Below are 17,204 nucleotides of genomic sequence, written 5' to 3'. Positions count from 1 at the left end.
TTGTTCAGTGGCCTTGGAAAATTGAAAGACTTTCAGGTACATCTTCATGTGGATGAGAACATTCGCCCAGTTGCACAAGCTCATCGGCGAATTCCATTTCATCTGAGACAAAAAGTAGAAGAAGAACTCCAAAGTTTAGAAGAGCAAGACATCATTGAATGTGTCACTGGTCCCACTCCATGGGTTTCTCCAATTGTGGTAGTTCCAAAACCAAAATTTCCTGACAAGGTGAGACTTTGTGTTGACATGCGCCTTCCAAACGTTGCCATTCAGCGGGAAAGACACATCTCTCCCACAATAAATGACATTATCCATCTGCTAAATGGCGCAACTGTATTTTCAAGACTGGACCTTAATAAGGGTTACCATCAGCTGGAATTGAGCCCGGAATCCAGATACCTGACAACATTCTCTACACATTTAGGCCTCAGAAGATATAAACGGTTAACATTTGGGGTTTGTTCTGCTGCAGAAATCTTTCAAGATGCTATAAGGAATGTAATTCATCATATTCCCAATGTTTTCAACTACAGTGATGACATTCTAGTATTTGGTAGAACCCAGGTTGAACACAATTGTGCATTACGTGCTGTTTTTGAGTGTTTATCATCTCAGGGTCTTACCTTGAATAAACAGAAATGTGAATTTAACAAAACTTCCTTGGAGTTCTATGGTCACATCTTCTCGGCAGCTGGAATGCAGCCTGATCCAAATAAGGTACAGGCAATCAAAATGGCCTCAGTTCCTCAGAATGTCAGTGAAGTTCGTTCCTTTCTTGGCATGTCCAGCTATTGTGCTAGATACATTGCAAACTTTTCCACAATTAGTGCACCATTACGAGAACTCACCAAACAGAGCTGTGAATTCAAATGGTCTCCAGAATGCCAAGTCTCTTTCGATGCTATTAAAAGTGAACTCTGTTCGACAACAACAATGGCTTATTTTGATCCAGATTTACGCACTGAATTGATTGTGGATGCAAGTCCAGTGGGACTGGGAGCTATCCTAGTGCAATATAAAGCTAACAAGTCTGATCCATTCATTATTTCCTATGCCAGTAAAAGCTTAACTAGCACAGAAAAAAAATATTCTCAGCCTGAAAAAGAAAGCTTAGCAGTTGTCTGGGGATGTGAGCATTTTCATCTGTTTCTCTATGGAGCTCCTTTCACCATTGTAACAGACCACCAGGCTTTACTTACCATTTTTGGAAATCCACGAGCCAAAATGCCTGCAAGGATTGAAGGCTATAATTACAAAATTGTTCATAGACCTGGAAAATACAGCAATCCAGCTGACTACATTTCAAGACATCCCACAGAAGTGAATCAACCTACTCATTGGTCTACTGAAGACTATATCAACTTTGTCACAACTCATGCAATACCAAAGGCACTTTCAGCTGCTCAGTTTGTGGCGGCGACTACAAATGATAAGACACTGTGTGCCTTAATCCACATCTTACAGAACGGAAAATGGCATGAAATTCAAAGAACAAAATTTCCAGATCCTGAAATAAATCTCAAGGAACTGAAATCATTCTCCAATGTAAGGGCAGAGCTGTCAGTCACAGAGGAGCGTCTCATTCTCCGAGGCACCAAGCTGGTTGTTCCTAAGGCTTTACGCCACTTAGTGATACAAATTGCTCATGAAGGCCATCTGGGAATTGTGGGTACAAAAAAACTTCTCCGGGAAAAAGTATGGTTTCCAAGCATGGATCAATTGGTTGAAAACACTATAAAACATTGCTCCACATGTCAGCTAGTTACCCATTCCTCAAAGTCGGAACCTTTACAAATGTCTCCTCTACCTAAAACTGTCTGGGAGGAAATTGCAGTTGATATCTATGGGCCGCTGCCTAATGGTCAATACATTTTGGTGACTATTGATGAATATTCAAGATTTCCTGCAATTGCATTCATCACGTCAACCTCAGCTTCTAGTATCATACCGGAGTTAGACAATATTTTCTCATCATTTGGCATTCCAAGAGTAGTCAAAACGGATAATGGGCCTCCATTTAATAGCCATACGTTTGTACAATTTTCAGAATATCTTGGATTCACTCACAGAAAGATAACACCCTGCTGGCCACAAGCAAATGGAATCGTAGAAAGATTTATGCGCACGTTAGGGAAGAGAATTAAAGCAGCTCATTTGGAGCATATACCATTGAAGCAGGCACTGTACAGATTCCTGCGCAACTACAGAAATGTACCACATTCAACAACTAATGCTGCTCCTGCACAACTACTTTTTAACAGAACCCCTCGCATTCGTATTCCTGATGTGGCTACACATACACTACCAGATAAATCTACTGTAAGATCAACAGATATGCATAACAAGGAGAAAATGAAACGGTATGCAGACAAGAGACGTCATGCCCAGCCATCTTCTCTTCACAGGGGTGATAAAGTTGTTGTACGTCAAAGGCCGCATAATAAGACGACTCCAGTGTATGACCCAGCAGAATACTATGTAACTGCCAGAAAAGGAAGCATGGTTACAGCGGAGCGAGATGGACACTCCATAACTAGAAATGCTTCACACTTCAAAACTATACCTACAGCAAATGTTGTTGAACCACATCAGACCGGCGAAGCTGTTACTGCACACAGTAATGCTCCAAAGGACATAAATAGTTCATTGGAAAATGATGGTCTCAGCCATACAAGACGCTATCCTGTGAGGGAAAGAAGAGCCCCATCAAGATTAATTGAGGAGGCATAGTAATGATAATTTAAATCCTATTTGGGGATTATTAACCTTCCAATAATCGTAATGTTGTAATGTTTATGTTTCAAAAGTTTTTTTTTGTTTTTTGTTTTTTTAAAAAAAGGGGGTGATGTAACATACAGTAAGCATCTCTTTCCCTTTAAGGGAAGAGGACTCTGGACAGGAACAGGAAGTGTGGGATTAGCTTGCTGGGAGCTGGGGCATGGAAGGAGGAATATGGTGGTGTTAAGAAACAAAATAAAGAAAGTTGCTGTTAAAAGTCATCTCTGAGTGTCTGCAGTTTTTGACAATATTACAGGACCCATCTCAGCACTTTAGTAGCAAAACCCTGGACTGATGGACTCTATTGGTGCTATTCACCCATGAGTCAAATGGTCAAGTGAATTGAGGATTAACTGAACAGGCTCAAATGAGCATGCGTGCCATTACTAGCTAAGTAACTTACAGTGGGGGGGGCAAAAAAGTATTTAGTCAGCCACCAATTGTGCAAATTCTACCACTTACAAAGATGAGAGAGGCCTGTAATTTTCACCACTTCAACTATGAGAGACAGAATCAGACAACAAAGTCCATAAATCACATTGTCTGATTTTTAAAGAATTTATTTGCAAATTATGGTGGAAAATAAGTATTTGGTCAAAAACAAAAGTTCAAATCAATACTTTGTTATATACCCTTTGTTGGCAATGACAGAGGTCAAACGTTTTCTGTAAGTCTTCACAAGGTTTTCACACATTGTTGCTGGTATTTTGGACCATTCCTCCATGCAGATCTCCTCTAGAGCAGTGATGTTTTGGGGCTGTCGCTGGGCAACACGAACTTTCAACTCCCTCCAAAGGTTTTCAATGGGGTTGAGATCTGGAGACTCTCCTTCGTTGCCACTCCTTCGTTGCCCGGGCGGTGTGTTTGGGATCATTGTCATGCTGAAAGACCCAGCCACGTTTCATCTTCAATGCCCTTGCTGATGGAAGGACGTTTTCACTCAAAATCTCTGTGTTCTTTGGATGCAACTCAGCATTCTTTCTCCTCCAAACACGACGAGTTGAGTTTCTACCAAAAAGTTATACTTTGGTTTCATCTGACCATATGACATTCGCCCAATCCTCTTCTGGATCATCCAAATGCTCTCTAGCAAACTTCAGATGGGCCCAGACATGTACTGGCTTAAGCAGGGGGACACATCTGGCACTGCATGATTTGAGTCCCTGGCGGCATAGTGTGTTACTGATGGTAGCCTTTGTTACTTTGGTCCCAGCTCTCTGCAGGTCATTCACTAGGTCCCCCCGTGTGGTTCTGGGATTTTTGCTCACCGTTCTTGTGATCATTTTGACACCACGGGGTGATATCTTGCGTGGAGCCCCAGATCGAGGGAGATTATCACTGGTCCTGTATGTCTTCCATTTTCGAATAATTGCTCCCACAGTTGATTTCTTCACACCAAGCTGCTTGCCTATTGCAGATTCAGTCTTCCCAGCCTGGTGCAGGTCTACAATTTTGTTTCTGGTGTCCTTCGACAGCTCTTTGGTCTTGGCCATAGTGGGGTTTGGAGTGTGACTGTTTGAGGTTGTGGACAGGTGTCTTTTATACTGATAACAAGTTCAAACAGGTGCCATTAATACAGGTAACGCGTGGAGGACAGAGGAGACTCTTAAAGAAGATGTTACAGGTCTGTGAGAGCCAGATATCTTGCTTGTTTGTAGGTGACCAAATACTTATTTTACCGAGGAATTTACCAATGAATTCATTAGAAATCCTACAATGTGATTTCCTGTATTCTTTCCCCCCATTCTGTCTCTCATAGTTGAAGTGTACCTATGGTGAAAATTACAAAATACTTTTTTGCCCCACTGTATATATTTACAAACATAAGTATTACCAACTGTACAATTAGGAAATAAGCATAAAGTTTTGTCTGCATAGAGGGTACTCATTCAAAGGTAGCAACACAGGGATAAAGATTTGTGTGAATATATACTGTATATGTATATATATATATATATATATATATATACACACATATATATACACATATGTTACACATACCTCAAGTAATCGAGCAACAGTATCCTCCTGTTGTCCCCTGAATCACTTCCGGCACCAGCCAGCATGCACACCTTGGAACCCTGCTATGTGTACCCAATAAGTAGACACAACTACGTTGAACTGAGTACAGCAGGAATGAACAGTTTATTCTTGTAAAACATAGACTCATATATCCACAGAACTTAATTAACATAAATCAACATTGATAAACAGGTACATGTAGACAACCCAACCTTTAATCCCCTTTAGCTACTGAATCCCCCCCCTGGCAGCCATCCTGTTAATGGGATTAGTTTACACAATGGAGTTCCTGCCTGTTTGGCAGCCAGGCTGGAGCCATCTTTGAGTACCTTGCGGCCCTGTATGACAGGTCATTCTGTCACAGACTATATGACCAAAAGGGCACTGCTCTTGTGTGCTTACAATCTAGTCGGGTGAGGAGATAGTGAAAAAGTAGGAGAGGACAGCTTGGATGAGGATGAGTTGGTTGAATCAGGACCAGCTGTCGAGGTTGTTCAGATGGCTTGGACAAGATACTGGCAGAGAGTGTTTTCTTAGGAAACGTTATATGCTTCTCAAAAGAGGTGGGTTTTCAGAGAGCTTTTGAAATTTGCATATGAGGGAGAGAATCTGACAGAACTGGGAAGGATATTCCAGAGAATGGGTACAGTATGGTGAAATCCTAGAACGTGGAGTGGGTAGAGGTAATGATGGTAGAAGAGAGACAAAGGTCATGAGAGGAACGAAGAGGGCAGATACTGGTGCATTTGGATAGGGGGTAGAGATGTAATGTGGTACGGAGTTGTTAAGTGCTCTGTAGGTGAGGGTGAAGAGTTTTAATGATATTTATCGCGCTACTCCAAGCCTCAAGTATTAAGCCAGTATCACAACCTCATGCTGATGAGTCCCATTAAGGACAAAACAGCTGTTCATGAGTGGTGATCTGGCTACTGCACCTCTTACCCGAGTTTTGTCTAAAGGCTGTTTTGTACAGCGGGCAATTACTTTCAAGGGATCCGTGTATAAAGTGGATATAAAGGCAAATGGTGATTATTGTTGACCTTCTTTGCATGTGCCTACCCGGAATCCTTTGTGGTTGTGGCAGGACCGTGAGATTTCTGAGGGAAAAACAAGCCTTCTGGCTTGTCTGGTGTCTGTAGATGAGTGTTTAATGATGCTTCTACTACCCCCTTATTTTTAAGTCAATGGGTTTTCCATCACCTTTACCCACCATAACTTATGTAATGGTATTTCTCATGCTACCCCAAGCCTCAAGTATTAAGCCAGTATCACAACCTCATGCTGATGAGTCCCATTAAGGATGAAACAGCTGTTAATGAGTGGTACTTGCTTCAAAGCTTTTTGGCTAAGATCAAGTGAGTACCTGTGAGAGAGGGAAAGCTTAGTTCTCTGGTCCTAGGGCTGGGAAAGCATAAAGCCCAGAGCTTGTTTTTAGGTTCCCAGTCTTCAGTCCTGGACTGTGTGCTGTGTGCTGGGTGTTAGTGTGGCTCTAAGCCCACTGCACCCCTTTATGTATCACATGCTGGTAAGCACCTTTTAGCGCCTTGGACCCCTACATGCGCTTTTGTTTTTGTATGTACTAGCCCCAGCCTTCTGGCTCGGTGTGCAGTGCATACAGACAATTTCTTCTCACACCAGCTGGTAAGACGGGGGGTACCTTTGGGAGCGTTTTTGTATATAGTTTCCTTCACCTGATTGCACTGTTTTTTTTTCAGAGCGCACGTGTATTTTTACTTTTGATATATTTTTGTATTTGAGTTTATTGATACAAACTGTGAACTGGACACGACGTGACACTGAAAAGCCACGGTGGAGCCGGGTCCCCTAAAGGTCTGGCTTTTCTGGTGAGGAGGGGAGTCAGGTAGCTCTTCTGAGCAGCCCCCTCCAAACGAAGATTTCAGTGGCCCCAACCCTTGCGGGAAGGGGCCAAGAAGATCCGGTCCTCCTGCAGGCTGCCAATGAGGCATCTCTTACCTGAGTTTTGTCTAAAGGCTGTCTTGTACAGCGGGCAATTACTTTCAAGGGATCCATGTATAAAGTGGATATAGAGGCAAAAGGTGGTTATTGTTGACCTTATTTGCATGCGCCTACCCAGAATCCTCTGTGGTCGTGGCAGCACCATGAGATTTCTGAGGGAAAAACAAGCTGTCTGTTGTCTGAAGATGAGTGTTTAATAATGCTTCTACTACCCAATTGCAGCTATAACAGCATCCACTCTTCTGGGAAGGCATTCCACAAGAGTCTGGAGTGTTTATGTGGGAATTTTGCCTCGTTCATCCAGTAGAGCATTTGTGAGGTCAGGCAGTTATGTTGGACAAGAAGGCCTGGCTCGCAAAGTCCATCCCAAAGTTGTTCAATGGGGTTGAGATCGCATTCCCCAAACTGTGGAAGCATAGCATTGTCCAAAATGTCTTGGTATGCTGAAGCATTAAGATTTCCCTTCATTGAAAGTGAGGGTCCAACTCCTGAAAAACAGACATATACCATTATACCTCCTATTTGGCACAATGCAGTCAGACAGGTACCCACCAAACCCAGACTCGCCCATCAGACTGCCAGACAGAGAAGCATGATTTGTCCCTCCACAGAACACGTTTTTACTGTTCCAGACTCCAGCGAGTCTTCCTGTACAGCTCAGTTGCTGATTTTAATGCCAGTGAAAGTTTGAAACTCTTCAGCTATGGAATCAGCAGAGCTCTGGCGACTTTTATGCACCATGTTGAACATCTAGCGAGGATAAAATTTCACAAACTGACATATTACAAAGGTGGCACGTGTGAAATCACTGAGCTCTTTAGAACAACAAATTTTTATAAATGCAGACTAGATGGCTAGGTGCTTGATTTTATACACCTGTGGCAATTGGTCTGATTGAAACACCTGAATTCACCTGTCCTATATAGTGTATATTGTATATACACTGGATATAACTAAATTTACAGAAGGAGTCAGAGTTTTTATGAAGATGTAATTTCCATAAATTTTTTTGGTTGGGCAAATATGTGGAAAAATATTTCTTTTTTCAATTCTTCTTAAACTAGGCATCCACAAATTCCTTAACGGATCCTGAGATATATATATATATATATATATATATATATGTTTTCCTAGAAATAAAAAGTGTTAGCTGTTTATAACATTGATTCAATGAGTTTATCCCAAATATGATGAACACACCATACCCAGGAAAACTCAGGGTCTGTCAAAATCAATGAACTGTAATGACACATGCAGAACACGTTCTATGGTTTTATTGACAAATACAAAGGGTAAAGTGTGAATGAAGGTGGGTGCAGTAAACCAATCCGCTTTAGCACACATCACACATTTTCTTGTAATAAGCAGTTCTGTATTTGTACAGCGTATACTCTGTATTGTCCACTAGATGTCAGTATAAAGTAATATATTGTAACAGAATGAACTGGTGGAGTCATATGTAATTGAAGTTAACTGCGTGCTTACAATATACCAATATCCGGTATATGTATATACATATACACCGATTAGCCGTAACATTATGACATTATATCCCAGTGGGTGGGATATATTAGGCAGCTAGTGAACATTTCTTCCTCAAAGTTGATGTGATAGAAGCAGGAAAAAAGGATCTGAGTGACTTTGACAAAGGCAAAATTGTGATGGCTAGACGACTGGGTCAGAGCATCTCCAAAACTGCAGCTTTTGTGCGGTGTTCGAGGTCAGTACCTATCAAAAGTGTTCCAAGGAAGGAAAAGAGGTCAAGGCTCATTGATGCACATGGGGGGAAAGGCTGGCCCGTGTGGTCAAATTCAACAGACGAGGGATTGCAGCTCAAATTTCTGAAAAAACTTAATGTTGGTTCTGATAGAAAGGTGTCAGAACACACATCTCAGGTTGATGCGTATGGGGCTGCGTAGCAGCAGACCAGTCAGAGCACCCATGCTGACCCCTGTCCACTGCCGAAAGTGCCTACAATGGGCATGTGAGCATAAGAACTGGACCACGGAGCAATGGAAGAAGGTGGCCTGGTCTGATGAATCACGTTTTCTTTTACATCAAGTGTACCTGGAGAACACATGGCACCAGGATGCATCCATGGAGGCCACACCTCGCAACTTACAGGACTTACAGAACCTGCTGTTAACGTCACTGATGAGCCATTTTATGACCACCTGCCTAATATTTTGCAGCCCTGACTTGTTGAAGCATGGACTCCACTAGACCTCTAAAGGTGTGCTGTGGTACCTGGCATAAATATATATATAAATATATATAGTATTGGGACACCAGACCGTTACACCAACAGGGACTTTTATGGCATAGCATTCTAAATACATTGTTTATTACATTGAGGGACAGTGCTACTTGCATGCCATCACTTGCATTTTGCAAAATTTAAAGCAGCATGCACTGTGCTCACAAACATCATGCATATTAGCGAATATATACATTGTCTTGCTACTGTTAGCATTCAAGGGCATGTGACTGATTAGTGAATAGACCCTACATTTGTTGATTATAATCGATGATTCCATTAATATTTGGTCAACCCCATTAAGCTTCAGTTCCTTCTATGTTTTTTTGAATAACAATGGTTGGTGTATATTCAGAATAGTCTCCTATTTTCTATTAACCTTATTCTTTATGATTCAGTATTTGCAATCATATTTAGTGAAACCATGTTGTATTACTATACAGCAAATGTAGTCGTTAAACTGAGATGATTGGATGACCCTTACAAAATACTAATAATGTGCACATAAGGTGCTTAATAAGGAAAGATTAAACTAATCTCACTGCTATGGAGACCCAGGTCAATCCAAAGAGTTATTCCAGAAAGAGAGTGAGACATGCAGCTCTTCACTGGAAGCATTCTGCTGACTGCTTTGTTTTGGTTTGATGGTAAGAGTAATTTACATTCATACTTTTTTTTACATGGAACCCTATGAAATAAAAATAAAGAGTTGTAGATTGTTTTTTTGTTAAGGGCTATACAGTAAAAAAAAATATGTGCGATATGTTGGGTTTGAAGATTTGTCATTCCTATGTTCCCAATTATTTCAATATGTTTCTTCATTTATGTTATCATACCTGCAACACTTTATCCACATAGTTATTGAATTATTGTAGCATGGTTTGCTGTTAAATAATGTGCTAGAATCAGTGTAATAGACGCTTCCCATTTTAGTTCAATGCTTTCTTAAGTTAAACCGGGGAAGAAATGTTAGACACAAGCAGGTGTTTTGTCCTGAGACATAATACTATAAAACACCAAACCCACAAAAGTTGTGATTTTAAGACAGTGTATATTCGTTAAAGGGAATGGGCAGCAAGTGTAGTTTCAACTCATTAAGCTTCTCTTGGTAGCAGAGCTTTGTTGGCCCATTAAGAAGCTTAAAGTATAGTTAGTGTCATAACCAGTTAATGCTAACCACAGATGACCCCAGTTTCATTATGGTTTCTTAAATATTTCATCCTTGACAAAACAATATTTATTTACTATTTCTGGTAATTCTGTCGGGTTAAAGGAAAATTTGTGCTTCTTTATAATAAAATAACTATAGCTGTATGGGTTTTTTAATATTCTAAACAGGTATTGGCTTTTAAATAAGCATCACATACATGGTTTCTTTATTAACAAATCCATCCTTTACTAATTAAGGAATGATCTTTAATTGTAATACAGCATTAAAATGGTATTATCCTGTTATTTGTTAACCCGGGGAGTAAAAAATATTTTTATAAACAGTCATGTTAATTATTATTTATAAACTAGTAGCAAGAATACTTAGAGCCCAGTAAGAAATCAATAAATTAAGATTTTACATATTCAGATAAATTTGAGGCAAAAAAGAGGAAGGAAACCTCTGTATAAGAGCTCACAGTCTGAATAAAAAGAAAGAATGCACAAACTGATAAGAGCTAAATGAGATGAGTAAGAGTTCTCTATGAAACTAAAACAAGAAAGGAGAATTGTTCTTGTAAGAATTAATAGCCTAAACGTATGATAGGAACAGGGTAAGGTATTCATTTGTATGCTTTTAACACTTAAAACAAAACGTTATCTAAGTAGAACATCACCAATATATTTTGTTGAACTACAGTAAGCTCGTTTGAGCAGGGCCCTCCTCACCTGTATGTTACATACTCTCAGTTAGCCAATAAATTGTATCATTTTAACAATACTTTTCTTACGTTACATACTACTTGTTATGTCCTGTCTACCCATTGTACAGCGCTACGGAATTTGATGGCGCTAAATAAAACAATAAATAATGATAATAATTACATTACATTTATTTATAAAGCGCCGGCGGATTCCGCAGCACTGTTACAGCCAGTAGAACAATTTCACATACAAAAACACGTACAATAACAAACTGGTGCAAAGGAGAAGAGAGCCCTGCTCTTGCAAGCTTACAATCTAGTCTGTGGTTGAGGGGAAAGTGAGACCGTAGGAGAGGACAGCTTGGATGTGGATGAGTTGATCTGGTTCTGATGATGTGTTGAAGCTGTTGATTGTTCAGATGGCTTGATTATGATGGTTGGGAGTACTGGGAAGGAATGTTGTGCGCTTCCCTGAACAGGTGGGTTTTCAGAGAGGTTTTGGAAGTTGCGTATGAGGCAGAAAGTGTAAACGGAACGGGGAAAGGAATTCCACAGCGGGTGAAATCCAGCTTTCTGCTGTGGTACTTGGTATGTCGTTTCCCTCCAGTTTAACTTATAAAGAGTCCACTTGGGGTAAGGTCACAGTAGCTACATTTCCAAGTAAGGCCTAGGAATTTATAGAGCTGCCTCACAAGTAGTCAGGTAAGGTGATTGCATACAGGAGGCAGATGTTTCACACCCTGGCTAACAAATGCAATTAAGCTAGACTAGAGGGCACCAAATTTAACCCTTTGAGAGCAGCAGGGTATGGAGACATGCAGGATAAAGACATACCGGGTGGAAAACAGGGGTAACAGCAGGAAATGAGGGGTTCAGGTAAAAGGTGTGACAGTCTATTATGATAGAGAATACAAAACTGATAATAACCATTTAACATAACAATTTACAAAAATTAACAATAACACACACATACACATGTTATACATAAATGACATACTGGTGTGGGACCTGTGTTTTGCAATCTTAGGAAATTAAAGGGGATGAGACGGAATCAAAGATCACATGCAGACGTCAGTAGTTTCTTTTCAGAATGTAGGTTGTGGTGTGAATATGACTTGACATATAGCTTTGTAATGTTTTCACTAACATCTAATTCCCATCATGATACAGTGATCCATGGTGCTAAACCAGGAGAAGAGTCTTCATCTGCAGATGATGAGAATGACACATCTACTAAAGGTCTGATATTATCATGGGTAATAGTATACAAGACTTCCTACCACGATTTGCTTAATTAAAAAACATAGAACACATACTACCTGATAACTGGGTAATATGTTTTGTGCCATCTACAGTGTAAGCTTCAACTGTAACTGTTTGTACAAACATCTAACCTTCTCCAGATGATCAGTAAATAATAGAGGTGGGAAAAGCATGTGTTGTTATTTAATAAAATATTTTTTTCTAAAAAAAGGCTATTTTGAAATTCAAATAAAAACATACAGCATTTTAATCCTCCCCCAACCCCAGGCTCTGACAGGTTTATAGCTGTGCTAGAGGCTCTACCTTTAAGAATGCAATTATTGTTTTGTTTTTATTTTTAGTGACTTTGCTTTGTATTATTCTAGACCAAAAAATAAAGTTATGTTGATATTATGTATTTTGTACTACTTTTGTGCCACTATTCAATTTACAGTAAAACTGTAACAGATGAGAGATCTGACTCTTGCAAAATGGACATTTACATATTTTCCCAGTTCCTGTAACTTAGAATGCTTTGTTCATGAAAGTTATGTTTGAAGAGGTAATTCAGCTGACCTAGCTCAACATCACTTGATTGCACTTCACAAAACCATTCACTAAAAGTCAAGTTGCCGACAAGTTAAGTTGTAATGAGCTGTTGAGTTGCTGTTGAGTGATGTAAAGTTAAGCAGTAGTGCTGAAAAATGCAAAGAATACAAAGAATAATGAAATGAGCTTTATATCAATATTCAGAGACCTAACATTTGAAATATATCCAAGAAGCCTCAACGAGTGGTGCTAAGTTATTTAAATATTTGATCTTTAAAAATGGTGGTTCTAAAGAAAAAAAAACCCTTACAGACCGTAATAGAAAAACGGATCCACTAAATCAACATGTGTAAATACAACTTGTTATATTTTTAATACATAAAATAATAATGTTTCACTATTCTAATTAGTTACATCTTTATTTATTCAACTTTTGCCTATTCCACCTTCATATATGTATTTCCCAGTAACAATGGTCATGTTGCATATTGACAATTTTCCTTATATTGCATACAAAGAGTTATAAAATAACCCAACCAAGAATGTGCATTAACTTAATAACTTGCCCTATGGTGTGTCTCTTTTCCTTTTTGTATATCATTTCTCCCTTTACGGATCTCTAGGGGTTCACAAGACATGTTTCCGCTGCATGAGGGAACCAACAACCCCAGCCGTATATTTGGCCCTCAGTAGTGGAGTGTGGTTGGCATTTGTCTAGTGAGCAAAGAGCTCCCTGCCTGGACTCACCTGTATGCTTGGGGTGAACCCAAGAGATCCCTAAAGGGAGAAATGATATACAAAAAGGAAAAGAGACAATGCTACTGAGAATTGGGAGCAACTTAGTAGCCTGTCCTACAGTGCGTCCCCACTGACATTTTAGGTTACTTAAAGGCATGCAGTTTCTCCTTTGGGATCTCTGGGGTTCACCTGAAGTGCAAAGGTGAGTCCAGACATGGACCTCCTTTCTCACTTGTATGCAGAGGAAGACCAGCCTTTCCCAACTGACAAGGCCCATTAAGGGCAAAACGTATACCTGGGGTTGTTATAAATCTTTTCAATCCAAAGATAATTCTTATAGAAGGTCTGGATGTCACTGTAAAATGTTAATGACAACTGTTTTAACATTTTGCTTGTTTTCTTTTCTCTCCAATTTTTCAGTGTTAACTCTAAACGAGGTAAGGGTAGAGAGTCACCTTTTGTTAACCTGTTATTCTTATTGATAACTTTCAGTTTACCTCTAAATCCCAATACCTCTCCCAGTTTACCTCTATATCCCAATACCTCTCCATTTAGGGATAAGAAAATAGATACGATTATGATAACTTTTAAAATATTAACATGCAAATTTTGTGCCGAGTCAAGGCTTCCCTGAAGATTCAAAAACACTATGTGGGCAAATGGTTTTTCTGTCGTTTTCGATTTTAGGCTTCTAAGCGGGAAATAAAAACTTGTTTGGAGGGATGGGTTGTCAGAGACATAATTTACCTAGGACACTATGAACACTATAGCCAGCCCTGGAGTTTAACTCTATATGTGCTTACATGGTCATCTTTGATTTGCCTATCCATTTTTGTGTAACTTTTATGTAACTGTTTTCACAGTGGCAAAGTAAAACATGCAAGTGTGACTGCCAGGCTTCTGGGCCTTCATTGCCCTCTAGAGTGATGATTCTAGATTGCATGCCAGGTGAGATCATTTTTTTTTTTAGCAAATATGGGTTGCTGTAACATACATACTTACTTGCCTCCTTGAAACAGATGCTCTGACATCTGCCTCTTGCTTTTCCAGTAAACTCCAATGAAAAAAGTTACAAAAACCATATTTGCGACTTCCTTTATCAATGCAATTGGCTACAAGCTATGGGTACCTGGGAACATCCCAAGGCAGGCTACCTTAAAGCTTTCCCTCTTCTGAGGCAGTAGCTTCACAAGGGGCCAGGGCAAACCACTTGGGAGTAAAGTGTGAGGGTAATTGAGTGGGTTGTGGACGTGTTCAAATCCCTGCCTCTGAGAAAGAGCAGAGTGATCCGGAGACCCAAGGAAGTACCACTATACATGGAGACTCTGGGTCAAACCCGTAGAGTTCCCAGGTATGGTAATATGATGTAGAAACTATGTATGGACTATGGGAAATATTATGTAGGTCAGCATATCCCCCAGTTTCTGTCTTTAGGACTGGTAGTCCCATTTTTGGGTCCCAAATCCATCTGTCCCTCTTTCTTATGTACATATTTTGTTGGAGTTTAGAACAATGTTTGCTGGGTGTGAGTGTATCACAATGCTCTGTAACCTTAAAAGCCAAAATGCCGAGTATAGAATGGGTTTAGAAATTAATTTGAATAAATAAAATACATTCTTTTGGTAATTGCTTTGCATAAAGCAATAGGTCACAAAGTTACATTATATGTCACACCCTCTAAATCAAATGTGTTCCTCTTTGGCTGCTTCAAATGCTGGAAGTTATATGTCAGTTCAAAAGAAATGTGAAGTGCTGAATCAGGGAATCTAGTGATATGGAGAAATATTACAATACCATATGAAAATGTATAACTTGTTTTCCAGAATGCCCCTATCATAAACCAGTAGGATTTGAATCAGGAGCTATAAGTGCTGACCAGATAAGTTCTTCCAACCAGGAACAGTACACCGGCTGGTACTCATCTTGGACTGCAAATAAAGCACGCCTTAATGGACAAGGATTTGGGTAAGATGGTAAATTTGATGCCATTGCACAAGTGGTTACATAACACTGTATAAAACTTGATGGACATCTATGCAAAAGTAGTAAAGAAGTAGTAAAATTAGTAGCTCTACAATTATCAATCTGTAAGTGGTGTATTGTATTTGATATACAATTGAATCCTATAATTATCACATAGTTCAACTATCAATTACCTGTAACATTTAAGTGCTACAGATATGAGCAATGCATTGTTAATTCACTAGTTAATTTGGCAATATAATATTATAGCTTTTCTAAACAATTGTAATCTGCTAAACAGAGATTTATACATAAATTTTTTATATATATATAAGCGTGTGTTCCTATGAATTCTGCCCCATCCAGACAGGAGCAGAAATATAGCCGGGTGGTAAAAGCCGAGTAAGGAAGAAGCAGAAGTGGGCAAAATCAGGAGAGGGAGAGAAATGATTAGCACACTGTTCATGATCAGTTGTGACTGAAGTGTCTGAGACAACTCCTGAGTTTCCAAGCAATATCATATACATGGATGTAGCTGTTGTAACTGGGTCAGCTGTGTACTTGAAGTATACTAAAATCAATACTACAGATTATAGAAAATGTGAAAAGATCTCCTATTATAACGCTAGTTGAATTTTTATTTTTTTTAATAGATGTGCTTGGCTTTCTAAATTCCAAGACAACGGCCAGTGGTTACAAATTGATCTAAGGGAAGTGAAGGCTATTTCAGGGATTATGTCACAGGGGAGATGCGACACAGATGAATGGATGACAAAATATAGCGTGCAATACAGAGTCGATGACACATTAAATTGGGTTTACTACAAAGATCAGACAGGAAATAACCGGGTAAGTAGCTGAAGACCAAATCATTTGTGCTTACATTATCTCTAACTGGGTGTATCACGAGCAGGGGTATCGCTCTCTTTCACCTAATGAACCATAATAGTTTCTACTAGTATTACTACAGTCACAAACAAAAGAGTCCCTGCTAGTAATGAGAAGCAGTGAACGCTCTGCTCTTTACTGAGGTGCAGTGAATGCTGGTATATGACATTATAAACTGGTGCCACTTGCACTACAAAAGGCCCCCCTACACTAGTAGACCACCTAGTGATCAGCACTGGAAAACATCCCATACGCTAAAAGAAGTGTGGTGGGGGTAGGTAAGTTTTTTTTAAGACATGTTGCTTTGTTGATGTGTAAATTGTATTTATACTGATGACGGAACCCTAATCTTGGTTTCTAACCCTAGCAATCGGCAACTCTTTTTTCTTTAGCATCAATCAATTCTATTATTTAAAGCACAGGAAGCTGGGACAGCTCAGTCTTGATGCATTTCACACACACACACACACACAAACACTTATGATTAAAGGCACTACTTACAAAACGTGTAATGTTTATGGCCCTGGGCTCCTGTTTTTGAAAAATAAAGTTGATTGATGCCACAGAAGTTTCTGCTCTTTCTAGTTTTATTGTGCGTTCTTGGAAATGGAACCTCCTTCAGCGCAGAGCACCCTTTAGGGAGCCTTGAAGGGGCTAGTAGTGCCCAGTTGGCTGCCATTGTAATATTGCAGTAATAGCCTTTTGGTTGTTAGACAACATGGTAAATATAGCAATAATACCTTATTATATGAAATGTGATTATTTTGTTCATTGTATCTTCTTAGGTATTTTATGGAAACTCAGATCGCTCATCAACAGTACAGAATTTCCTGCGACCTCCAATTATAGCTCGATACATTAGAATTATTCCACTAGGGTGGCATGTCCGTATAGCCATTAGAATGGAACTGCTTGAGTGTATGAGCAAATGCGCATAA

At 39.5% G+C, this 17,204-nt stretch overlaps 1 protein-coding gene across 1 annotated transcript; it reads left to right on the top strand.

Moving 5' to 3' along the window:
- Nucleotides 1-11,927: 11,927 nt before the first annotated feature.
- On the top strand, nt 11,928-17,204 carry LOC149289819 (retinoschisin-like). Its single transcript, XM_089490271.1, has 5 exons — nt 11,928-12,143; nt 14,280-14,364; nt 15,240-15,381; nt 16,032-16,227; nt 17,052-17,204. Exons 1-5 carry the CDS (start codon nt 11,928-11,930, stop codon nt 17,202-17,204), a joined length of 792 nt encoding a protein of 263 aa, XP_089346397.1.

Source organism: Sceloporus occidentalis, unplaced genomic scaffold, assembly GCF_023333645.1.
Source record: "Sceloporus occidentalis isolate IW3139 unplaced genomic scaffold, rSceOcc1.0.p SCAF_43, whole genome shotgun sequence".
In the NCBI taxonomy this organism is placed as follows: Eukaryota; Metazoa; Chordata; class Lepidosauria; order Squamata; family Phrynosomatidae; genus Sceloporus; species Sceloporus occidentalis.
This window is presented reverse-complemented; position numbering and strand designations above follow the sequence as displayed.

Excerpts from the sequence above, each read along its gene's own strand:
- LOC149289819 (XM_089490271.1), top strand. The coding sequence starts at position 11,928 with ATGAGACGGAATCAAAGATCACATGCAGACGTCAGTAGTTTCTTTTCA. Across the intron at positions 14,365-15,239 it reads GATTCTAGATTGCATGCCAG|AATGCCCCTATCATAAACCA; the intron begins GTGAGATCATTT and ends CTTGTTTTCCAG. Across the intron at positions 15,382-16,031 it reads CTTAATGGACAAGGATTTGG|ATGTGCTTGGCTTTCTAAAT; the intron begins GTAAGATGGTAA and ends TTTTTTTAATAG.